This window comes from Ornithorhynchus anatinus, chromosome 2, assembly GCF_004115215.2.
Source record: "Ornithorhynchus anatinus isolate Pmale09 chromosome 2, mOrnAna1.pri.v4, whole genome shotgun sequence".
NCBI classification, from domain to species: Eukaryota; Metazoa; Chordata; class Mammalia; order Monotremata; family Ornithorhynchidae; genus Ornithorhynchus; species Ornithorhynchus anatinus.
In genome coordinates this window covers 23,521,314-23,546,343 of record NC_041729.1, presented here as the reverse complement: position 1 = coordinate 23,546,343, position 25,030 = coordinate 23,521,314, and the positions used below count along the sequence as shown (strand labels likewise).

The 25,030-nt window shown below is 43.5% G+C and overlaps 1 protein-coding gene across 6 annotated transcripts in view; it reads left to right on the top strand.

The window, feature by feature from the left end:
* The window catches only part of DEPDC5 (DEP domain containing 5, GATOR1 subcomplex subunit), a 79,701-nt gene that overhangs the window by 23,861 nt on the left and 30,810 nt on the right, over positions 1–25,030 (top strand). For 4 of the 6 annotated variants that reach the window (XM_029054873.2, XM_029054887.2, XM_029054904.2 and 1 more), the window contains exons 18-27: positions 1,604–1,673; positions 2,213–2,249; positions 3,113–3,233; positions 5,865–6,091; positions 9,553–9,756; positions 11,328–11,463; positions 13,428–13,522; positions 18,148–18,207; positions 20,476–20,659; positions 21,540–21,700. In XM_029054873.2, the coding sequence (XP_028910706.1) occupies positions 1,604–1,673; positions 2,213–2,249; positions 3,113–3,233; positions 5,865–6,091; positions 9,553–9,756; positions 11,328–11,463; positions 13,428–13,522; positions 18,148–18,207; positions 20,476–20,659; positions 21,540–21,700 (1,295 nt within the window). The remainder of the gene's footprint in view (positions 1–1,603; positions 1,674–2,212; positions 2,250–3,112; positions 3,234–5,864; positions 6,092–9,552; positions 9,757–11,327; positions 11,464–13,427; positions 13,523–18,147; positions 18,208–20,475; positions 20,660–21,539; positions 21,701–25,030) is intronic. The other 2 variants (XM_029054896.2, XM_029054882.2) reach the window with 1 other exon arrangement.

Below are 25,030 nucleotides of genomic sequence, written 5' to 3'. Positions count from 1 at the left end.
TCAGGGGAATGTAGGGGTTTTGAAATAATGTCTGGCTGTAGTATGAATATTTTCAACTTTTATTCAAACAGATCCTTTTATAAAAAGAAAAATAATAATCACCCTGTAGTAATCAGTGTAGAAACTGGAATCCTGAGGTTAGCTTAGATAGTTACAGCTTTCACCATAGGTTGGAATATGTAACTGGTGTTTGCAACGTAACTGTGCCGGGCAATAACCACCAGAGTGAGTTTTGTCCATTTGGTTAACTGTCTTTAGCTTTTAGTCTATTTGGATATATGCCGTCATTATTGAAGAGAAATTATGATCGATCTCCAGAGAAGTTGATTAATTCAAAGATATGATTGGAGGTGGGACTTAGCCAAGACAAAAATCTTTTATCTCTAAGTTAGTGTATTAAAAATGGACCAAACTTAGAGAGATCTGCACACTAGAAGAGACTGAGCAGCTTCCATTTCCCATATTTCATCCAAAGTATTAGATTTGAGGAGCAAAAATAGCAAGATCCTGTAGTGTAGGGATATGCCTATAATGTCATGACATCATGGCACTGTATGGAACCTGTATGGAAAAGAAAAATCAACAGTCTTTCATGGAATCTCCTTCTAGTCATATTGAATCAGTCAAAAAGTTCTTCCTTATGTTAGAGCTCTCTTTTCTGGTCATATAAATTTGTTCTTCTTTGATCCTCTTGACATGGAGAACTACCAGTCAGAGTTCTTCTCTAACCCTTTGATCCTTTTTGTTGCTCTGGGCTATGCTTTCTCCAGTTTCTCTCTCTTCTTTGTAGAATGCAGTGATCAAACTCAACATGATTTATGGTATTCTGTAATCTACCCCTGGCCAATCCTGCCCCCCTTTTAATCGGCTCACCTCAGGTAGCTTTCCTTGATTAGCTCCTCCATTTCTCTGACTCACCAGTACAATCTAGGAACTAATTTTGTTCTCTGCTCCCTTCCCTGACCTCCCCAGTGCACTTGTAAAAAAAAAAAAAAGTTGGATTATAAAAAATAATAGTAATTGGTGGCATTTGTTAAGCACCTACTATGTGCCAATCACCATATTAAACGCTGGGGTTATATACTATAAGAAGATCGGATAGAGTCTTTATTGCACAGAGGGTTCTCAGCTGAAGTGGGAGGGCGAACAGGTATTTTCACCCCATTTTTCAGATGAAGAAACTGAGGCCCAGGGAAGTTAAGTGACGTATCCAAGGTCACAAAGCAGGTAATTGGCAGAACTAGAATTAGAACCCAGGTCCCCTGACTCCTAGGCCTTTGCCCTTTTCACTAGGCCATGCTGCTTCCCAAGCTCATATTTATATTGTATTGACTCTCATTAGGTAGTAAGATCTGTTAAAGGAACTGACCCCCAGTTCCTCATTAACGTAGAATATTTGGAAAATATATATTTCTTAACTCTCAGGCATGTTCTATTCCTTTTGTAAGAGATGACCTTTTTTTTTTTTTCCACTAACCACATAGTGGAAAGGGCACTGTTACCGCTCAGTTGATTAAGTTACTCGCTTCCCAAGTTTTTCAGAAATTGCTATTTAAAAAAGAAATGGAATCCACTCAGTAGTTTTTTTCTATTTCCTCTGCAGTTTCTACACATCGAAGAGCCAGCTTCTCTGTAACAGCTTCACTCCACGAATCAAACTGGCAGGAAGGAAGGTAGGCCTGCTTTTAATGATTACACAGTTTTAGATGTTCCATCTAGTGTTCTTTCCTTTGCTCGTGGATGAGATTCTAGCTCCTGGTAGAGTCTCTTCTGAAAAAGAGAGTAGTCCTAAAGTGAACAGTACAGTGCCAAGTGGAAAACAGACTTTATCCTTGCTGTTACTTGTGCTTTAGATGGGTTTTTATTTTCACTGATAATTACCACTATCAATTCGAATCCTCAGATCAATGATATTTATTGAGCACTTACTATGCGCAGAGCACTATACTAAGCACTTGGGAGAATGCAGTACAACAGGGTTGGTAGAAACGTTCACAAGGAACAAAATCCTCGGAATGCCCTACTTGCTTCCAGCTTAGGAATCTAGAAAGCCAACTTCCTCCCGGGTATTTGTTAAGAGGAAGGGTGAGTGTTTCCTTGAGTCTTGGGGTGGTCTGGAGAGAGCCAGGGAAATTTAGAGACGTCTTTCATTCTAATGAACTTCTTGGTTTGCTTTGTTCTTCCTCCTTCTTGTGCCTTGATTTTTTTTCAGCCAGCTGCAGAGAAAGCAAAAAACGGCCGGGATACCTGTAAGTATTTCTAAGTAGAGCTTAAAACAAAATCCAGAAAATTCATTAAATTCATTCAATCGTAGTCAGCGCTTACTGTGTACAGAGCATTGTATTTAAGCGCTTGGGCAATAGAGAGAGACAACCCCTGCCCACAGCAAACTCAGAGACTTGGAGGCGGAGGGGAGACAGGCATCAATACAAGTAAACAGACATCAATATAAATTTTAAAAATTACAGGTGTACCTTAGGAGCTGAATGATATCCTGTTTAGGAAATTTAGTGATAGGCTTGGTGCAAGAGACAGAAAATTAAGGCAGTTAACATTTGATGGCCAGGCTAGCTGTTCTTTTCATTGCCTTAAAACTCAAGCAAACTATCTAGCAAGACTGTGCCTGTAGGTCTGTCTCCCTTCCCTTTTTCAAAGAAGCTGGGAGTCACTAGAAACAATAAGATGATCTCACCCTTTTCTGGCTCTGTTTCTGTGTCAGCCTCATCCTCCCCAGGCTGCCATCCTACCCCCTGAATGGTGTCACCCTGATTTGCTTAAGACCATGTGCCCTTTGTGGGACAGAGTCCAACCCGATTTTGCTTGTGTCGACCCCAGTGCTCAGTACGGTGCCAATACGAATTCTTAGAATTATTTTTGCCCCCAGGACCTCTGCAGCTGGGGTTTATAACCCAAGAGTCAGGGCTGCAGATACAGGAAATAATCTTTTTGCCCCACTCCTCAGCACTCCCTGCCCCTGGGGTAGTCGGTGTATTTTTGCCCCCACAATAATTGCCAAAACATCATGGTGGCTCTCTGAATGGAGCTCCATTATGAGATGACCCTTTTGTTTTTCTTTCCATTCTTTGTGATTATATTTCTCATGTGTTTTCAGCTCTTGGGACTCCAAAGGAATCTGAAAATGCTCTTCCCATCCAAGTGGATTATGACGGCTACGATGCCCAAGTGTTCAGACTGCCTGGCCCATCACGAGCCCAGCGCCTCGTCACCTTCAGGTCCTCTTCCACCTTCCGAATCCACTGGCTGCTTAAACCTGTTGGGGAATAGAAAGAAAAGCTGAGTCCTTAACAGTTAGTGCCCCTCCCGGAGCCATACTTGAAATTTCCAAATTTCTTATCCCCAACATGGTAGCTAACCCTTCTGACCTTAAGCAAATTCTTAACGGTCTTTTTCTCTTCTCACTAGTCATATTAATAGCAATTCCCTAAGAACAGAGTCCAGAAATACTTTTCTGACCAACAAGTACTCTGTTAATCAGACCTTCAGTTAACTGATGCTACTCTCGATTCCAGAGGGCACAGAGTTGTTAAAAGGGATTTCGTTGGATGTAGTAATGCATATCCTCAAATTCACTTATTCCTGCCACCTATTTGGGACAGTAAAAATATGCTTTTCATTGTTTTAGGTAGTAGTAATTCAGCTCTGTAGTGTACACATTCAGTTTCCTTCTCTTTCCTCTTGCCTGACTATAGCCTCTTCTTGTTTTGGAAACTCTCAGAGCTCAGAACAAGTGCCATTAAGTTTTGTGCAGTAACCCTAACATCCTCTTAGCATTGTTTTTCAAGGTTTGAACTTCTCAAAAGTTCTGAAGTGCCATACAAGTATTCTAGGCATCATCTTTCTGGTCCAAAGAGGCTAGGCCAGAGCCCAGGAACAGCTCTCTCAACTCTTTAAGGTGCTTACTGAGAACTGATAAAGCTACTACCTCATCACCAGAGCTATTTTAGCCTGGAAAGAGTTCTTTAACAATTTAATTACGTGATGCCTCCAACTTGCTTTTGGAAAAAGAGAAAAAAGAAACAAAACAGGCAAACTAGTGTATACTCATAGGTTTTGCTGATTTTTTTTTTCCCCTGTGGGATTGGGTTTAGTGGTATGTCTTGCTGACACCTCAAGATCAATGTTTCTGAAAACTCAACTCTTCATCTTTCCCGGTAATTTCCTCAACCTAACTCTTCCATGTTCACAGACAACCCCACCAGCTCGCCAGCCTATAAGTCTAGGATTATGCATGATTCCTCCCTCTCTTTTAAATGTCCTCATTTTGAATATCAACAAATCCTACCTGTTCTTCCTCCACAACTTTTCCTCCTCTTCTCCATCCAGCCACCATGTTGTCAAATCCCAGTTTCAGTACTCCCATCAAAGTCCTCACTGACCACCTTCTCTCTATTCTCTACCTTCTCCTTTTCATACATTACTCTTCTGCTGGGTTCATTTAAAAGATTACTCTGCATATATCTTCCCATTTCTGCATCAATCCGAAACGTTTGACCACTGGCTTGGGGAAAAAAAAAATTATTTTTCTCCCTCTTGGTAGTCATTGTATTTGTTGAGCACCCACTTGCTGCAATGCACTGTACTGAGCCTTGGGAGGTACAACACGATGAAATGATATTCTCCCTGCCCACGAGGTCCTACACTTCAATATGGGGGAGACTTATAAAAATATTTCCAAACAACATAGTTAATATCAGTAAAATTGAATATACAGAAATGCAGAGGATGGGGTAAAGAAATGCTCTGCTCAGGGTAAGTGCTCAATAAATAGTGAGAAACAGTATGGCCTAATGGAAAAAGTACAGGACTGGAAGTCATTGGACCTGGGTTCTAATGCCAGCTCTGCCAATTGCATGCTGTGTGACCTTGAACAAGTCACTTAACTTCTCTTTGCCTTTAGTCTCCTCAATTGAAAATGGGGATTAAATACCTGTTCGCCCTCCTACTTAGACTTTGAGCCCCATGGGGGACAGGGGTGGTGTCTGACCTAATTAACTTGTACCTGCCCCAGGGCTTAGAACAGTGTTGGACTCAGAGTAAGTGCTTAATAAATACCATTTGAAAAATACCATTAAGTTTGTGAAAACTAAAGATTACGGATAGGTGTACATGTGTTAGAGTGCTTCATGTCCCATCTCTCTCTCTTCATTTTAAGTTGACCTATTGACCTGTACCTTGTTCTTGTCTCTCCCACCGATCACTCTTGCTCACTCCCTTCCCTTGCCTCTAATTCCCTCTTCTTTCATATCCAGCAGGTCACTTATCTCTCTCTATCTTCAAAGACCTTCTCAAATCACATCTTCAGGAGGCCTTCCTGACTAATTTCTAATCTCCTACCTTTTCTCCCAACTGCCTCTTCAGCCCTTCCATGTCACTGAAGCACTTAAAATCCCCAGAACCTCCAAAGCACTTAAGTACTATCATATATATCCTATTACCACCTATCTGTAATTAATTTGTATCTGTCTTCCCCTCCAGATAGGTTGAAAGCTTTCAAGGCAGGGATCATGTGTCTGAATCCTTGCTAAGCTTTCCCAGTGCTTAGCACAGTGCTCTGCACACCTTAGTGTTCAATTAGCACTTTCGATTGATGCAATGGAAGCTTTCAGGGTTTCCTGTCAGTTGCTTATGTATATTAACGTCTGTCTCCCCCGGCTAGACTGTAAGCTCGTTGAGGGCAGGGAATGTGTCTTTTTATTGTTATACTGTACTCTCCCAAGCGCTTAGTACAGTGCTCTGCACACAGTAAGCGCTCAATAAATACGACTGAATGAATGAACTGTAGACGTTTCTGGGGACGAAAGCGTCCCAACATCGCTGCTGACTGTTTGGCTTTTGTTTTTCAGATCAGTGAGGGAGCGGGACCGGGAATGCCACACCCGGAAGAGCTCCAGCTCCTACGACGTCTCGTCCAGCCCTTCGCTGCAGAGCCGCGCCCTGCCAGCCGAGGAGGTGAGGAGCCAGGCCTCCGACGACAGCTCCTTGGGAAAGAGCTCCAACATTCTGATGATTCCCCACTCTCACCTCCACCAGTACGAAGTCAGCAGCTCCTTGGGCTACACCAGCACCCGAGGTCAGACTGAGGGATGACTGGCTGCGTAAATTGGGATGGCCGTCAACAATCTCTTGTCTGAATGGGGCGGGGTTTTCTCAGGCCTTTGCAAGAGAGTGTTTAGCTGATTTACTGCCTGCTTTTGGGAAAAAAAAACCATATCAAGTTGTTCTCTATCTTGGGATTCATTCATTCAATCGTATTTATTGAGTGCTTACTGTGTGCAAAGCACTGTACTAAACGCTTAAACAGTATAGCAACCACCAGACAGGATCCCGCCCACAACGAGCTCACAGTCTAGAGGGATTAATATATATCCGTTCCTTCAAACAACTCCAGGAAGCTTTTGGGTTTTTTGGGAATGGCTTATCATAGATCTGCATTAGTTTTTATGGAAAGGGGCATGAAAAGCAGCGAGGCTCAGTGGAAAGTGCACGGGCTTGGGAGTCAGAGGTCATGGGTTCTAATCCTGGCTCTGCTGCTTGTCGGCTGGGTGACTTTGGGAAAGTCACTTCACTTCTCTGTACCTCAGTTCCCTCATCTGTAAAATGGGGATTAAGACTGTGAGCCCCACATGATTACCTTGTATCCCCCCAGTGCTTAGAGCAGTGCTTTGCACACAGTAAGTGCTTAACAGATACCGTCATCATTATTATTATTATTATGAGCAGTGTGGCACAGGGCAGCTGTCACTGTCACCCACCCTTGCAATGGGTAATAACTTTTAGAACACAGGTGCCCAAACTACACAGCATCTGAAGAAGAACCCCAGTTTTGCCACCCCTGCACTATATTGATAAATGACAACATGCATTTTACCTATTTTTTATGGTATTTGCTAAGCATTTACTATGTGCCAGGCATTGTATTAAGCACTGGGGTAGATACAAGATAATTGGATTGGACACAGTCCCTGTCCCACATAGAGGCTCACAGGGAGCAGCATGGCCTAGTGGAAAGAGCACAGGCCTGGGAGTCAGTAGGACCTGGGTTCTAATTCCTGGCTCCGCTTGGGTAAGTCACTTAACTCCCTGGGCATCATCTGTAAAATGGGGATTAGGACAGTGAGCCGTATGTGGAACAGGGACTGTCTCCAACCTATTTAGCTTGTATATACCCCAGTGCTTAGAACAGTACTTGGACACATAGTAAGTGCTTAACAAATACTATTATTATTATTATATATCTAAGAAAGACCTGTCCATATAAGAATGGTCAGAGATGACTCAATATCCTTTTAGCCCCTCAGAGTTCTCAAGAATTCCCTTCTCAAAAAAATATGTGCTGGAATTCCTCCAAACTCTCACTCAGAGCTAACCTACCAAGGTTAGCTTCTGGCTGGTTTCTGGGTGTTGCCTTAGACACTAGACTTCCCACACTGCTTATAAATCAGTCATCACTCTCTACCTGTGGAATCTTAGGCAGCACTAAGTTGAATCCCTACACATTCATGTAGCTGCTACATGACATCAGGCAAGAATCACAGAGTGGAAAGGACTCTCAGTGACTTCCAATCCAGCCTAGTGCCCCTCTGGCCAGATATTTTTTAGGCCACCTGGGACTGCCGATGTTTCAGCTGCCTGTCTTGTTTTGTTGTCTGTATCCCCCTTACATTCAGTAGTATTCCAGACTGTGAGCCTGTTCTTGGGTAGGGATTGTCTCCGTCTATTGCCCAATTGGCTTTCCAAGTGCTTAGTATAGTGCTCTGCACACAGTAAGCACTCAGATTGGATTGAGTGAATGAATAAAGAAAGCAAATGTCTTTAGGAGCCGAGAAATGCATTACCGGCCTAATGTGCCCGACCTTAATTGAATGCTTTGTTTTCCAGACTGCTATTTCACATTTTTTTTTTTAATATCTCACTCCAGGATTCCATTAAGTCTTTTTTCCTAAGATACTGCTTTGCACATTATCAGCCCACTTATTCCTCTATCCTCTTTGTTTCCCACTTGAAACACCAACACCCATCCCAAAGACTTTTCTTTCTTGATTTGATTCCACTCACCCAGACTCATTCCCTTCACAAAGTACTTGAAGAGAAAATGAATTTTTCTTTCAGTTCAAAATTGTTTGCTTCCTTTTGGTTCCTTTCCCTTAATATTTTTGTCCTTAAGGGCAGCGTTCGGTAAATATTTGCTAATCCTTCTTTGTGCTCCAAATTCCCAGGGCTTACATTATCCAAGAGGCTGTGTGGTTTAATGGAAGCAGTAATGAACTGGGGTTAGGAGGCTTGGGTACTATGCTGGTCCATAGGGAAGTAGCAACAGAGAGGCTAATATCTGCTGATAATAATAATAATGATGGTATTTACATGAGAAGCAGCGTGGCTCAGTGGAAAGAGCATGGGCTTTGGAGTGAGAGGTCATGGGTTCGAATCCCGACTCTGCCACTTGTCAGCTGGGTGACTGTGGGCAAGTCACTTCACTTCTCTGTGCCTCAGTTCCCTCATCTGTAAAATGGGGATTAAGACTGTGAGCCCCACGTGGGACAACCTGATTACCCTGTGTCTACCCCAGCGCTTAGAACAGTGTAAGCGCTTAACATAGTAAGCGCTTAACAAATAACATTTTTGAGAAGCAGCGTGGCTCAGTGGAAAAGAGCATGGGTTTTGGAGTCAGAGGTCATGAGTTTGAATCCCAGCTCTGCCACTTGTCAGCTGTGTGACTGTGGGCAAGTCACTTCACTTCTCTGTGCCTCAGTTACCTCATCTGTAAAATGGGGATTAAGACTGTGAGCCCCACGAGGGACATCCTGATTCCCCTGTGTCTACCCCAGCGCTTCCCCCGATTAGACTGTAAGCCCATCAAATGGCAGGGACTGTCTCTATATGTTGCCGACTTGTTCATTCCAAGCGCTTAGTACAGTGCTCTGCACATAGGGCTCAATAAATACTATTGAATGAATAAACGCTCACTATGTGTGAAGCACTCTTCTAAGTGCTGGGGTAAGATACAGCTGATCAGGTTGGACACAGACCCTGTCCCAACTGGGGCTCACTGTCTCAGTCCCCATTTTATAGATGAGGTAACTGAGGCACAGAGAAGGGAAGTGACTTGCCCCCGGTCACACAGCAGACAAGTGGAGGAGCTGGAATTAGAAACCAGGTCCTTCCGAATCCCAGCCCCATGCTGTATCCACTAGGCCCTGCTCCTTTCCCCAACCCTAGAGAGATGCTGTCTGTCTCCTTTTAGACTGTTTTAGCCTGTTGTTGAGCAGGGATTGTCTCTACCTGTTGCCGAATTGTACATTCCAAGTGTTTATACAGTGCTGTGCACACGGTAATCGCTCATTAAATGCGATTGAATGAATAAATGAGTGCCATGCGGATAAAACATGATAATGGATGTGGAAATGCTTTAAGTTCTTTATAAGAAAGTTGCTATTAAAATTCAAAGTAATGGTGTTATTCCTTACCATTGTTCTGGTCCTGAGACATGACAGTTTCTATTTCTTCTGCATTTGGCTGCGTGGAAATGTCCAGATGTCCTGGAGAACATGATGGAGACGCAACAGCGGGACTCCAGTGCACCAGGGAGGTTCCACGTGGGCAGTGCAGAATCCATGCTGCATGTCCGTCCTGGCGGATTCACCCCTCAGCGGGCTCTGATCAATCCCTTTGCGCCGTCTCGCATGCCAATGAAGCTTACTTCTAACAGAAGACGCTGGATGCACACCTTCCCTGTTGGTGAGCCTGGATTCTAGGATTTTTATCTTTTTCTGTTCTGGGAGAATGCTTCATCCTTTTCCAGCAAATAATGTTGCTCTTTTTTTCAAAATAATTTTTTAAATTTTTTTTAAGTGCTTGCTTTGTGCCAGGCACTCTTCTAAATGCTGGGGTAGATACAAGCTAAGCAGATTGGACACAGTCCCTGTCCCATTTGGGGCTCACAGTCTTAATCCCTATTTTGCAGATGAGATAACTGAGGCACAGAGAAGTGAAATGACTTGCTCAAGATCACATAGCAGGCACGTAGATGATCCTGGATCAGAACCCAATGTCACACAATAGACAAGGGGCAGAGCCGGGATTAGAACCCAGAACCTTCTAACTCCCAGGCCCATGGTCTCTCTATCCAGTAGGCCATGCTACTTCTTTGTTGATGCTGACATTCATGTTGATATATCCTCCTTTTTAGTTCCTATTTTTGAAGAGTGATATCTCTTATTTGCATTAATTTTCATTTTTATTAATTCCCACTACTCTAAGATTTTTCTCTCCCTGGTTCTGTCCTCCAGCTATCTCTAATAACATCTTGAAGTAGAGTTTGTTTTTCTCCAGTTAGATATTCTACACTTACCTTTCACTTTATCTCCATCAGCTGGAGAGGTCAAACTTTAAGCCAGGAAGGATGACTGGTTGAGGTTAAAGTTGTAGCCCAAGCTGCTGTTTGAGTGGACCCCACTGGAGACAAATTGGATTCCTGAGGGACTTCTTAACATGAGCTGAAAAGTGGATTTTTACCTTTCCTCCCTTTCCTTTGGTGTTGTATCCACTGTAAATAGTAAGGGTATGAAGTTTGCCTCATATACGTACTGTGCGTGGACTCAGCGATTAATGTGTCTTATTTGGGTGCAAGGCTTGTTCTCTGAAAGAATCGAAGAGTTTTTTGTAGCACAGAGAAGTAGCATGGCCTAGTGGATAGAGTAGGGGCCTGAAAGTCCAAAGGACTGGGTTCTAATTCTGGCTCTGCCATTTGTCTGCTGTGTGACTCTGACGAAGTCACTTAATTTCTCTGTGCCTCAGTTACCTCATCTGTAAAATGGGGATTAAGACTGTGAGCCCTATGCGGGACAGGGACTGTGTCCAACTTGATTATCTTGGATCTACCCCAGAGCTTAGTAAAGTGCCTGGAACATAGTAATCACATAATAAGTACCATTTAAAGAAAAAAAAAGTCTGCATATCAAAAATCTTAGAGTCTCCGTAGCAGCATGAAGCACTGAAGCTGGACAGGAGAGAGGTAGAAGTAAATATTAAGATCAAAAAGAGCCGGGTCTGGGAGTCAGAAGAACTATGTACTAGTCCCACCTTTGCCACTGGCCTGCTGAGTGACCTCGAGCAAGTCACTTAACTTCTCTGGGCCTCAGTCCTTCATCTGAAAAATGGGAATAAGATGGGGAGCCCTGGGTGGAACAGGGGCTTTGTTGGATCTGATAATCTTATATGTACCCCAGTGCTTAATACACAATAAGTTCTTATTAATTGCCATATGGAAAATCAGGAGGAGTTTGATTATTGGATGCTTGTCTGCGTAGGTCCATCCGGAGAAGCCATTCAGATTCATCACCAGACTCGCCAGAACATGGCAGAACTTCAAGGCAGTGGGCAGAGGGACCTGACACACTCTTCTGCGGAGCTGCTGGAGTTAGCGTATAATGAAGCGGCTGGCAGGTGAGGCTGCAGAAAGGGCTTGGAAAATTGCTCTTTTAGGAGCTTCCAGGATCCACGTGCAAGCACACGGAGCTGGATGCTAGCAAAATGCTAGCAAGACCAGGTGGTTGAGCTTGGCCTTGCAAGGGGGAGAGGAAACAATGGGCAATGCTCTTAGGTGATACTTCTGGGAGTCAGAAGAACTGTGTACTAGTCCCACCTTTGCCACTGGTCTGCTGAGTGACCTCGAGCAAGTCACTTAACTTCTCTGAGCCTCAGTCCTTCATCTGAAAAATGGGAATAAGATGGTGAGCCCTGGGTAGAACAGGGGCTCACCATAAAGGAGAAAATATTTATTAAGGCAGTTGAGGGAATAGAAATGGTACAGAGAGCTAAGACCTAACACCAAGTTCACCTTTCTTGTCTCTAATAACTGTATTGGACTTGGACCTTGTAACCAGTGTAAGATTTGATGATTTAATGTCTACACTTGAATCAGAATACAATAATGCCACCTTGAATTTAAGCACTTTTACATCACATAGCTTGAAGAGTTAATACTTGAAGGAGATGGAGATGCTGTTGGTTAGATATCTGTAGTTCTGTATAAACCATCTTAGGAGGGGAAATATAGTTTATCGACATTGTGAATCTAAGCAAATCTAATCTGTCAGTTAAACAGAAATGGCCCCATGGGAAGTTATCGTGAAGAAATCCTTATACTAGGATTCACTTTATTTGTGTAGAATGATTTACCTCAAGCCTTTCAGAAGTGAATTCTATTAACTGTCCCATTATCTGTGCAACATTGTATTGGGTACTGTAAAGTGAAGAGATTGTCATTGTCCTTGAGGGAGAGTGTACTGGGCTAGGCAGTACATATACAGATACACAGATACACAAGTTTTAGAAAATTTGCAGAAATGGTACTTACAAAGTTACTAACATAACAATCGTTTATGTGGATGTTTAAAACTGAGGCATTGCTGTGATGCCTAGAGCCAGTTGGGATTTCCCTGGCTAGGTTTTATAGGGGAGGTGGGTTTTTAGCAGAATTATATATAGAGGCAGCTTTTGGTTTGACATAGTGAGGTGTGAGCATTCCAGGCTGGGAGAATGACATGTGATGACTTGGTAGCAGGAAAAGTTACGTGCGTGGGGTCTGATGCACATTTGCTCGGCCACAGCCAAGCCTGAGCAGTGGAATTGAAGGAAGTAAAAGAGCATTTCGGTAAGGGGAGGCCAGTTGGATTTCAAGCTGGTGGTGAGTTTCTCATTTGATCTGAACATCAATCGGGAGCCTTTATAGGCTTCTGACAGGGGAAGTGATTTAGATAGTAAGCTTCTTGAGGACAGGGATCATGTCTAGCAACTGTATTATATGCTCCCAGATGCTTGGTACAATGCTCTGCATAGAGTACTATTGATTGATAGAAAGGATTCTGTCCTCTGTCCCCTCCTTATCCAATCCAGCATCAGGCTGGGTAGCAATTAAGTTGTGGAGAAAGACTGGATCCTCAGTGAAAATACTAGGTTGCTCTGGTTTTGGAAAATTCTGCCTTCCCTACCCAATCTACTTTGATGCCGAAATTAACAATCTCCCCCTCACTCTCTGTACTGAACTCAACTCACTTGCTCCCTTATCCCTTTGCTGATCCTGTATTACTAACCCACAGCCCTGATCATCTCCATTCTGCTTTCTTCGCTCCTGTGCACAGGCTGTAGAGTGCTGCTAGAGGAAATCCAGACATCAGCCCGAACTCATCTATCTCATTCACCCTCACCTGCTTTAATTCTGCCCCGTCCTCTGCCCGGCAACCAGTATTTCTCCATCCATATTGATTCTCATGCCCATTGCCCTCATCAGTTGTTTCAGATGCAGTAAGCACTCGATTAATGCAATTGATGGACTTGGAGGGAATTTTGAATAATGAAAAGGAGGTCCTTTTCTCTCCCCTCCCATAAGTCTGGTACTTTCTCTGCAGGCACATCGCTTCTCGGCAGCCTGGCGACAGCTTGTCCTTCCTGAGCTTCAGTGGAACAGAAGAATTTTCTGTCAGCCTTAGCAACCACAGTGCAGGTAACTGATGAAGAGGACTTGTGTTTTGATTTCAGCAGATACCGTAAAAGATGGCGATCAGGATGCCGCACCATTGAATCTCTCTTTGGGCTGCGTCAGCTATATCCCAGAAGGTCTATTTACTAGTAGTCCAGGGAAGGAGCTATAAAATGGGCACTCTTTTCTGTTTATAGATCTAGTCCTGGCTCTGCCCCGGGGGAGAGAGAGTCTGGGCCAGGGCAGGTTTGGGGACCTGTTCTGATTTGGAGTCATACCAGAGGGTTCTCTGAAGTCAGGCCAAATTAGTGGGTCAGTTTTTGAGCCCAATTAGGGGTTCTCATCCCTTTGTGTGTGGGGAGGGTCCTGGTAGATCCTGATTTGAACAAGATCTAATCAGTCATATTTTGGGGCAGAGCACTGAACTAACTCCTTGGGAGGCAACTCTAGAGTTAAAGATGGTTCTTGGCATCAAGGAGCTTACAATCTAGTAATTTACAGGTAGGAGGGTGAAGGAGAATGGGATATGTATGTAAGCTGGTGCTTAAGTAATAAGGTATGTGTAATATGAATGTAAGGGCTTCAGAAGGGGGCAGAGTACTGAGCTAACAACGAAGACAGTAGAGGTAAGGAAGGTCCCTGCCATCAAGGAGTTTACAGTCTAATAGTTTACAGGTAGGAGGAAGATGGAACCTGAAAAACTTGTATCTACCCCAGCATTCAGTATAGTGTTTGGCTCATAGCAAGCGTGCTAATAAATGCCATAAAAAGGAAAAGGGGATATGTATTTAAGTTGGTGATTAATATAGGGTATGTGTTATATGATTGTAAGTGCTTCAGAAGGCTGAGTGCCCTAATGCTCAGTGGGTGTGGAAGTGCTCAAGGGCTATAACCCAAGAAGAGATGAAATTGATTGCGGAAGGCCTCCTATGGTAGATGTAATTTCAGAAGAGCCTTTAAGAGGGAATTCTGTGGCTCTTGGATTTGAAGGGAGAAGGTGTTCCAGGCAGGCAGTAGTGTTTGGAAAGGAACTCAGTGGCAGGAGATGCAAGAACCCATTAAGGCTCCTCCTTTTTTTTTTCTTTTTATGGTATTTGTTAAGCACTTGCTGTTCGTCTGACACTCTTCTAAGTGCTGGGGTAGATACAAGTAAATTGTGTTGGACACAGTCCCTGTCCCGCATGGGGCTCACAGTCTAAGTAGGAGGAAGAACAGGAGAGCTGAGGTACAGAGAATTTAAGTGACTTGCCCAAGGTCACACAGCAAGCAGTTGGCAGAGCCGGGATTAGAACCCAGGTCCTCTGTCTCCCAAGCCCTTCCTCCCTCCATTAGGCCATTCTGCTTTTCCCAATTGATTTCAGTATCTGGGAGGAAGTCAGGGACTGAATTGGTCCATGAATCTTCCCAAAGTACTTGTTATATTGGCCTTAGCCCTGGAGGAATGGCTGGGGGCTTCCAATGCCCGATATGTTCCATTTGATATTTAGTAAAGACTTTGGGGCACCCCAGTAGCTTTGGGATTTCCTGACATGTCTGGAATCTTCACAGCAGAGAGATGCTGGAAAATGGTAGAACAGTTGAAATCTATAATCTTCATGCACTATTTGGAATTGTAGAATCAGAAAATTTTAGAGTTGGAGGTAACTAGGGAGCACCTAGTTAAACCCAGTCTTTAAAAAACAACAAAAAAAATCATGAATAAGTTATCTGGGAGTGGTAAATGTCTATTCTTTCCTTAAAGGTCTCCAGGGAATAATAATAATAATAACAATTATGGTATTTATTAAGCACTTACTATGTGCCAAGCACTGTTCTAAGCACTGGGATAGATAGAAGATAATCAGGTTGTCCCATCTGGGCTTCACAGTCGTAATCCCCATTATACAGATGAGGTAACCGAGGCACGGAGAAGTTGCCCAAGGTCACACAGCAGACAACTGGCAGAGCTGGGATTAGAACCCATGTCCTCTGACTCTTTCCACTAAGTCATGCTGATTCAGTACCCATTCCTGACTCTTCCTTCTGTCCAATTGATATCTCCTTTTTGTAAATTTAAAGCCATTTCCCTTTTTTGCTCCTTAGGGGCATGTAGGACTTTTAAACCCTTCATGTACTTAATTGATGACAGGAATTGTCATCCCATACCTCCTCTTTTATAGGATAGATTATCCCAATTCTTTTAGCTTTTCTCATAGACCTATTTTCTAACCCTTTAATAATTTTTGCCCCTCTTCCCGGGTTCCCTCTAGTTTCTCCACATTCCTTTTAAAAAGTGGAGTTTAAAACTGGATTCAAGAGTTTAATAATTTGCTCATCAAGGAGAATTGTTGAAAGATTACCTCCCAAATTATACATGTTTACATACTCCAGAAATGCACAATAGGAATACTGCCTTTTTTTAATAACTGAATTTGCATTGCCAACTTATTCAGCATCTGATAAACTCTGACTCTGTCTTCTCCCTTCCTTCACCCCCCTCACCTGTGGTCTTTTTCTGCCATACCTGTGCTAAGCTACTCTTTTCCGTCTCATGTTTGTGGTTTTTGCTTTTCTGCCCAAAGTGCAAGATACCGTACTTATTACCCCTGTCTCTATTGAATTTCACCCTCTATTTGTAGGGCCTTTTTTCCAGTGTTTTAAGTCACTTTTAATTTTGTTCCTGTCTTACATGTTGTTAACAATCCTGCCCAACCTTGGTAATCAATCCGTATATGAAAACAAGCCTTTGTAAAACCGAATTTTGTTGGACACCACCAGAAACCTCCCTCTCCCTTCCCACCGTTCCACAGCAAATCATTGAAAAGTACCTTCAGTAGGTGCAGTCTTTTAATTGTGCTTTGTTAAAGTGAAGTTATTTAACCTTTCAATTTTCTCCTATTTCATCTGGTTGGATTTGGCTTTTTTTTTTTTTATCATACCCCAATAGAAGTATTGTTATCCTGGGTGGAATACACAATGTTGTATCTTAACAAGCAATATGAGTGAAAGGAAAACATTCATCTCTTCAGGCGCATAGTTTGCTTTTCAAAGGACTACATGACCTGACTTGCACTCCTGTGTAAAATGCAGATTTTATACCAGCATGGTTATACAATTGTTTATGCTGGTGAGTTTTCTTTTAAACCCTTGAGAATCTTTAACCTTATAGCCGGCCCTCTACATCCAATCCTTCATACACACCTGCAACAACTGTGTTTTTATTCAGTACTTCACTTATACCTTGACATGATTAATTTTGGTATTCATGTTAGAACCATTTAATTTTGGGCTGAGGAGAGGAAACCATGTGCTTCTACATTTAATCTGTTGCTTTTATCATTCAGTTAATCAGTGGCATTTATTAAGCCCTTACTATGTGCAGAGCACGTGCTGAGCACTTGGGAGAGTACAGTACAAAGAATTAGCACATTCCCTGCCTATTATGAACTTGCATCCCTCCTGTGATTGACAAGAGTAATAAATGTAACATGTTTTGTTTTTGTGAAGATGGTTCCCTTTTATAGGTGTACATTTCTGGTACATTATAAGTACCTAGTGGGCCAGAATCATATTAACCAACTCTATTGCTCTCTCCCAAGGACTTAATAGAGTGCTTTGCAGACAGTAAGTGCTAGCTAAATAAATTCCAATGATTGATTTGTTTTTCCACTCTTTAAAAATAAAAAAACAAAGAACATAGGCTTCTGGGAAGAGAAGATGGGGAACAGCTGGAAGAACCAGAATGAACTAAAATAATCAATCAATCAGTGGTATTTATTGAGTGCTTACTATGTTCAGAGCACTGTACTAATCGCTTGGGAGAGTACAATGCAACAGAGTTGGTAGACCTGTTCCTTGCCTACAGCCAGCTTACAGACTAGAGATGTAACACAAGTCTCTATGTAAATAGCAAATTTGAACATATACAAGAGCTTTACATTAGAGACCACATCGTACCTTAGCAAGCATTACAGTGATTTACCGCAGGGGATGACTTCGAATATCCTGAGTACGTGTGATAGGTGCCAGCTCTTAAATAATCTTCCAGCGTGAAGGGCTTGCTGGATTTCTGGCTTCCCTTTATTTTTACAAATAAGGCAAGATGTTACAAATATTAATGTATCCCTTCCATAGTAGATGGAACTATTTTGATAACTAAAAACTTGAAAAATTTCCAAGACGGCGATGATACAATATCTTCCCTATCCATCAGAGGGCTCCTCCAAGCGTCGCTGGTCGCCGCCGTCATTCGTTCAATCATTCGATCGTATTTATTGAGCACTTACTATGGAACACCGAGCTGAGTGGATAAGGAGAAGTATTAACTAATTATCAGAAGGTTGCAGGCTTCTGAGTCAGGGAGAATGGTGGCATTGTCAACTGTTACTGAAAAATGGAGAGAGATAGTGGGTTTAGGAGGAATGATGTGAAGTTTGGTTTTGACCCTCTTTTATGTTTTAAATGTTCGGGATGTTCATTGGTGCTGGATAATTGAACTGTTCATCCACCTGGAGGAAGCAAAATGAATCAGACGAGCTAAATGTTCCTTCAACCTCTGCTTGATGCTATCATTAATAATTCTTAGAAATGTAATATTAGTATGAGATTCATCAATCTGTGCAGAAGAGGCAGTCTTCCTGGTAATGATATGTGATTCCATCTTTTCTTAGGTATGAATCCTAGGACCCAGAACAAGGACTCTGTAGAAGACAATGTATCGGCCGATCCAAGTAAGAGGGAGGAACTTGGAGGAGAGGAGAGGGGTACTTAAGTGTGATGAAGTGACAGAAATCTTTTGGGAATTGGGGGACAAGGTGGGAGCCAGTGTAATATCTGCCACTGGGAGCAAGGGGAGGTTGCGTGTTAAGGGATCTGCCAGCATTAGTGGTTGCCTGGTGAATAGACAGTTTGTCCTGGAGCACTTTGCTTTTCAAAAAAGGCCTCTGTGAGGTGGAACAGAGAAGGGACTAGTGGTCACTCATTCTACTTCATATGACTGAAGGGGAGGGAGAAAAATGGCTGCCATCCTACCCTTTCCTGGTCTCCTTTTGTGCCTGCAGGTTGACTCTGACATGTTTGACTGTCCTCTTTGTCCTGCTTATCTGCTTTATGTTGGTTCAGGGGGAAGCCAGGCAAAGAGATGTGGGAATGCATGAATTTTTATGGTTTGATTTCTCTGGTTGGGGTCATTTATTTGGGGGCAGTTTCTGAATCTTGCCACTGGAACTGTATCACACACATGACCTGTTATCTGTTATACAAAACATTAGATGAAAAGCCATGACTGGCTACTGAGTTTCAGTAACTCTAATCGGACAGTTATCTCATAAGAAAACATTTTTAAGCATTTTGGGGTCCTCAGTTAACAGGAAGTACGTGAGAGACCGGATGATCTAGTAGCACCCTTTGGCATGAGTCAGGTGTCCTGGTTTTGCCAATTTACCTGTTGAACCTCCCTTGGGGCCACTTTGGATGGCCACACCTCAGCCAGCTAACCAACAGAGCGGGAGTGGGGGAAGCCTTGTTTTCTTTGGTTGCAACTGAGTTGGAAGAACCGAAAAGTATTAAGCTGACCTGGTATTTTCTTGCTGTACTATTATGTTCTTGCATCAACCTTCAGATTGTCTTGGGTATCCATCCTACTGATAGCTGCCTAAGGCCTGGAAACTCTGAATCATTTATTCTTCCTCTCATCCCACCTCACTGCTAGGCTGCCTGGCCTGTAGGCTTTGCCTTTAGTACTCAAGGGGGCATATGGGGAGAGACTGGGCTGGAAAAATTCCTCCCCCTACTCCCCTGTCAGAGTTCCTAGGATGGGCTCTGAGGTAGGACTAGAGGTTTGTGATTCCACAACATTTTGTCTGATTGTGAAATCTCTGCTAATTCCAAGAATTTAAAGTTAGTAATGCCCTGTGCAGGCCTGTTTCAAAAAGGGGAATCAGTCCCCAAAGAATTCCTTTTTTTAAAAAAAAACAAAAAAAACCCACCACCACCCAAAACGCTTGTAACATGCAAATAGGGCCACATGATGACCTTTAGCAAAATACTTCTCCTTTCCAGCCTTGCCTCTTCCCCACAGAAGGGAAAAATCCCAACCCCTCACCTTTTTGGCATGGCTGCCAGGGACATCGACTAAATATAGAACGGGCTTTGAGCTGCTTGGAGTTACTAATAAAATCAGCATTTTTACTACACCGTAATGAGAATTTTAAAAAAATGGTGGGACTAAAACTTTTCAGTTTTAAACTCTGAAGCATGGATACAGGGAGGGCTGTTCAGACTCACTTTTTTTCTCAGTGATTTAAAAATAATACTTATCCTTTGTACAAACTGTCAAGAAAGTGGCCTTAATATGCTTCTTAATTTTGATGATTCCGACATAGGCAACACTGAGAAGATCCATGTGGCTCAGGGCCTGCCGACTAATGGAGTTTCTGATTTTTGGGATGTTAATCTCCAGAACTGTAAAATTGTGGCATTGTGACTTTACAGGATCCTTTATTTCTGCCCTCTCTTTTGGATCTGTCCCTTGTTTTTATAACTCTGGAATTATTCCCTGTGCGCTATTTGCTATTCATTCCAGGTTCAGGCTGAGCTCTCTCCTCCTTTCCCCTGCCCTGTGCAGCTCTGTAATCATTAAGAAGAAGAGCTGGTTTGAGTCTCATCTGCTCTTCAAATGTTGATTTGCCTTAAAGTAAATTACGCCTGATCTGCAGTAAGCTCACAAGCTCTCAGCTCTGTCAACTCTAGCTTACAATCAACAGACAATTAAAAATATTAGTTGTGAATCCCATTTGCATGATGGGATTGGATAAGCATGTGCACTGCATTATTTAACAAACTCTGTCTTTTCTCTCTCTCCTTTTCCCCTCATCCCCGTGGCAATTATTCCCTCTCAACTTTTACTCTCTTCCAACCTTTTTCACCCCTTCTTCTCATTTTTCCACGGGTGACCACGCATGCCACCGTTATCTTTTCTCCATTGTGCAACGAGGCAGTTCTGACACTGTCTGCTCCCCCTGTAGTGCCAGGCTTCTGTTGCACAGTTGGAGTGGACTGGAAGTCTCTCACTACCCCGGCCTGCCTCCCCCTCACTACGGACTACTTCCCGGATCGCCAGGGCCTGCAAAATGATTACACCGAAGGCTGTTACGACCTGCTCCCGGAGGCGGATATTGACAGGTCTGTGTTCAAGGTGCTTCTGTGTCAATCATTCATTGAGGACCTATGCTCTTCAGTCAGTCAGTCATATTTATTGAGTGCTTACCCTATGCAGAGCATTGTACTAAGTGCTTGGGAGAGTACAGTAGGACAGTGAACGGGCACATTCCTATAGAGAGAGCATTGGGGTATTATGAGAGTAGAAGGCATGGTCTCTGCCCTTAAGAAGCTTTACAGCCTGAGTGAGGAAGAGGAGAGCGGGGTTGTTCTCAAAATTAAGCAAGAAAGACACTAGCCGGCCACATCCTCCTCAGTTGTCAGGAGGGAGCCTACAGTGGCCATCCTAGCAGCCTCTCCTTCCTGCACCTGCTGACTCCTTTTCCCACCCCTTTTCTCTTGTGCATGTTGCTCTTTCCCCTTCTTCTACCCCCTTCCCAATACAAATGCACACCCACACCCACCCCCCTTCCCTCTTTCATGTCCCCCCTTCTCCAACTGTTTTACTCTGCCAATGCCGTCATTATTCTGAGCGAAAAATCAGCTCTGGCCATAGTAGGAAAGGGTGGAGTGTGCCTTAGCAGGCGAGGAAGAGAGCAAACTTTGGTCTCCCCTTCTCTGCCTCTGGTCTTCCGGCTTTCACTCCCTAGAGTCTTTTTGGACATCCTGGAGTGGGAACTAAGCTCAAATCTGGGACTCAAGTACCCAGGCCTTTACTTGGCCTGAGGGTTTGGCTCCTCTAGACAGATCTGAGCTCCTGCAGAATTCTGGGAAGGGGGCAGGCAAGCATGTCTTTCTTAGGAATGATTGCACACAGTAAGTGCTCATTAAGTACGATTGAATGAATGAATAAATAATCTGATCCTTACAGCTAAACTGTTTGGGGGTTTTGTTTTTGTTTTAGGAGAGATGAAGAGGGTGTGCAGATGACAGCTCAGCAAGTGTTTGAAGAATTTATTTGCCAGCGTCTTATGCAGGGCTACCAGATTATAGTTCAGCCTAAACCACAGAAACCAAATCCAACCGTTCCACCGCCACTTAGTAGCAGCCCCCTCTATAGTAGAGGTGAGTACCTTCCTCTCCGAAGTAAGATTCCCTCAAAAAATCTCCCCTCCGAGATTTGCTAGTTTCATGCTTAATCTGGCTCTGTTTTCTTTATTCAAACAGTAGTATTTGTTGAGTGCCTACTTTGTGCAGAGAAATGCACTGAGTGCTTGAGAGACCACAACAGTATTAGTAGACACTAATCAGTGGTATTTATTGAGCTCCTACTGGGTGCAGAGCACTGTACTGAGTGCTTGAGAGAGAGTACAATGCAGAAGACTTGGTAGATACGTTCCCTGTCCGTAACTAGCTCTACAGTCTAGTGGGGAAGAAAGACATTAGTTTAAATAATACTATGTGTTATAGATATGTGCATAATCCCTGACATGATCCCTGTCCTCAAGGAGTTTACACTATAACAGGGGAGACAGACACTAAAATAAATGACAGGAGGAAGCAATAAAGTATAAAGGTATATAATTAACTGCTGTGTGGGGGTGAGGTGTCGGAGAGGGGTAGTGAATGCCCAAATGCCAAGGTGTGACACAGAGTATTGAAGTGGCAGATGGGGACGTCTAAGTGGGAAGAGGAAAAATCACTCCAGAAAGCCCGCTTGGAGGAGGTAAGATTTCAGAAGGGCTTTAAAATGGGGGAAGCAGTGGTCTTTTGGATGCTGTAGGCAGGTAGGAAGGGTGTGAGCAAGAGTCAGTGGTGGGAAAGCGGAGAACAGGGCAAGTTGAGGTTAGCAGTACAGCAGGAAAAAAAAAACCATGAACACTACTGGAGTGGAAGGGAAAGTATTCCAGTTCAGTGAGGTAGTAAAGGTGAGATTAGGGAGAAGTGACAGTAGCTGTAGCATATATTCAGATCCTAATTAGGGCAGTGTACTGCACTAGATGTGGGGTTAATTACAGAATAATAAAATGATTGGTTCCTTGACCATAAGGAGCCGACACTCTAACGGGGGGACAAAACATCAAAATTTTAGAACTCAAGTGGTCAAAATAAATAGAGCAAACATATGTTCATGAGTGTAAATAAGTTTATAAGTGCTAGAGTTGGCTGAAGGCGGTTTGGGGTGGTGGAAAATGAATAGTGGAAAGCTTGTGGGAGGTGAGATTTTAGAAGGGGTTTGAATGTGTGGAGAGCTGTGGTCCGCTGATGTGGGGAAGGGGCAGGTTCCAAGAGGGGGGACGAGTTTGAGTAAGGGGACGGAAGCAGGAGAGTTGGTAATGAGGTACAGCTAGAAGCGGTGTGGCCTAGTGGATAGAGCAGGGGCCTGGGAGACAGGAGGATGTGGGTCCTAATCCCAGCTCCGCCACTTGTCTATTATGTGATCTTGGCCAAGTCACCTTACTTCTCTGTGCCTCACTTCCCTTATCTGTTAAATGGGGATTAAGATGGTGAACCCCATGTGGGACTGTGTCCGATCTGATTAGCCGGTATTCACTCCAGAGTTTAGTACTGACATATAGTAAGTGCTTAACAAATATTAAAAAAATAATATTGGCGTGGAAAGAACTAAGCACTGACCTGGGGAATAGTGGGTGAAGAGAGCGGATAGGTAAAGCGGGGCCTCTGTGGAGAGCCTTGAAACTGACTGTGAGGAGTTTTGTTTGGTGTGAGAAATGGAAAGCCCAAGAAGGGCTTGGAAGAGATGTGAGAAGCAGCGTGGCCTAGTGGATAGAGCCCAGGCCTGAGAGTCAGAAGGACATGGGTTCTAATCCCAGCTCCACCACTTGTCTGTTGTGTGACCTTGGGTAAGTCACTTAACTTCTCTGTCCCTCAGATCCCTCATTTGTAAAATGGGGATTAAGACCGTGAGCCCCATGTGGGACAGGGACTGTGTCAAACCCGATTTGCCTGTATCTACCCCAGAGCTTAGTACAATGCCTGGCACATAGTAAGCACTAAAGTGCCGTCATTATCATCATTATTATTATTATTATCATGATCTGTGTGGCAGTATGGGGTATAGGTTGGAGGTGGGAGATTGGAAGACGCTAATAATTAGTGTGGAATCCATTGCCTCTGATTCAAATATAGAAAGTCTGAGGGGGACTGTTGTCTAATGAAGTAATTTAAGGTATTTAAATATTTGGGCCATAGTACTATATTGTGAAACCCCCTTCTCATCCCTGCCTCATTCTTGTGGTTTAGGGAATACCCACTCTTCCTTCTTTTCCTGTGCTGCTGCTTCTATCAAAGCTGTCTCCGCCCATCTCTGTTTCTTCCATGGCCTCCTCCTGGCCTCGTTTCCTACAGTACGTTTAATTGCCTTTACTTACCAGCCTGTGTAGCTTACCACTTTGCTGTAAATAATCTCTATCTTCTCTCACCTGTGTTGCCTTTCCCATGATCTGGCCTGGCCCTTCTGGCTCTCTCGGGCCACCTTTGGTAGCCTGTTCTCCGCAACCTCCCTTAGTTGTCTCCATCATTGACCTATAACCACTTTGTCAATTCTTCAGATGGTAGTTCTAGTGAGTTAGGTTGTTGATCTTTGTGTAACATTGGGCGTAATTAAGACATGAAGTGTATTCCTTCACCCAAGTATATAGCTTGCTTCCCAAGTACTTAATACAGTGGTCTGCACCCAGTAAGTGTTAAATTGATTGACTGATTAAATATTCTTCTCTCCCTGCTTCCTCTGGCTATACCAGTTGTTTGCCTTCAGGTTGAATTAATTCATATCACCCACATTAGAAGCAGGGTGGCCTAGTGGAAAGAGCACGGGCCTGGGAGTCAGAGAACCTGGGTTTTAATCCCGGTTCTGCCACTTGACTGCTCAGTGACTTTAGTCCTTAACTTCGCTGGGCCTCAGTTTCCTCATCTGTACATTGGGGATTCCGTACCGGTTCTCCCTCCTATTGAGACTGGGAGCCTCATTTGTGACAGAAACTGTGTCCAACCTATTTTCTATCTCCTTTAGCACCTAACATACCGTAATTATTAGAAGACATACGTACTTCCTCTCTACAGCAAGGTTTTCGTCACTATTGTAGCCATCCTTTTCTTGCAGGGATTGTCTCAGTGAATTCACTAATGCAGTCTACTAGGTGGCCTCCTATTTAATGAACCCCACACTTAATGAGAAGACACTCCTCTTATCAGCCAGACAAATAAAACCTATCACACCCCTTCACCACCACTTTCTGCACCATTGATTCCAAAGCTTCTTCCTCTAAGCTTACTCTGACCTCTCCAACCCCTCTCCCATCTTCCCTTCCCTTCTCTCTCTCTCACTCTCTTTTTCTCTCTCTCCTCCCCTTCCCCCTTCCCCCACAACCCATCCCTAACTCCTATCTCAGTATTTTTAGAAGGCTGTTTCCCCACTTCAAGCCAAAGAGGACT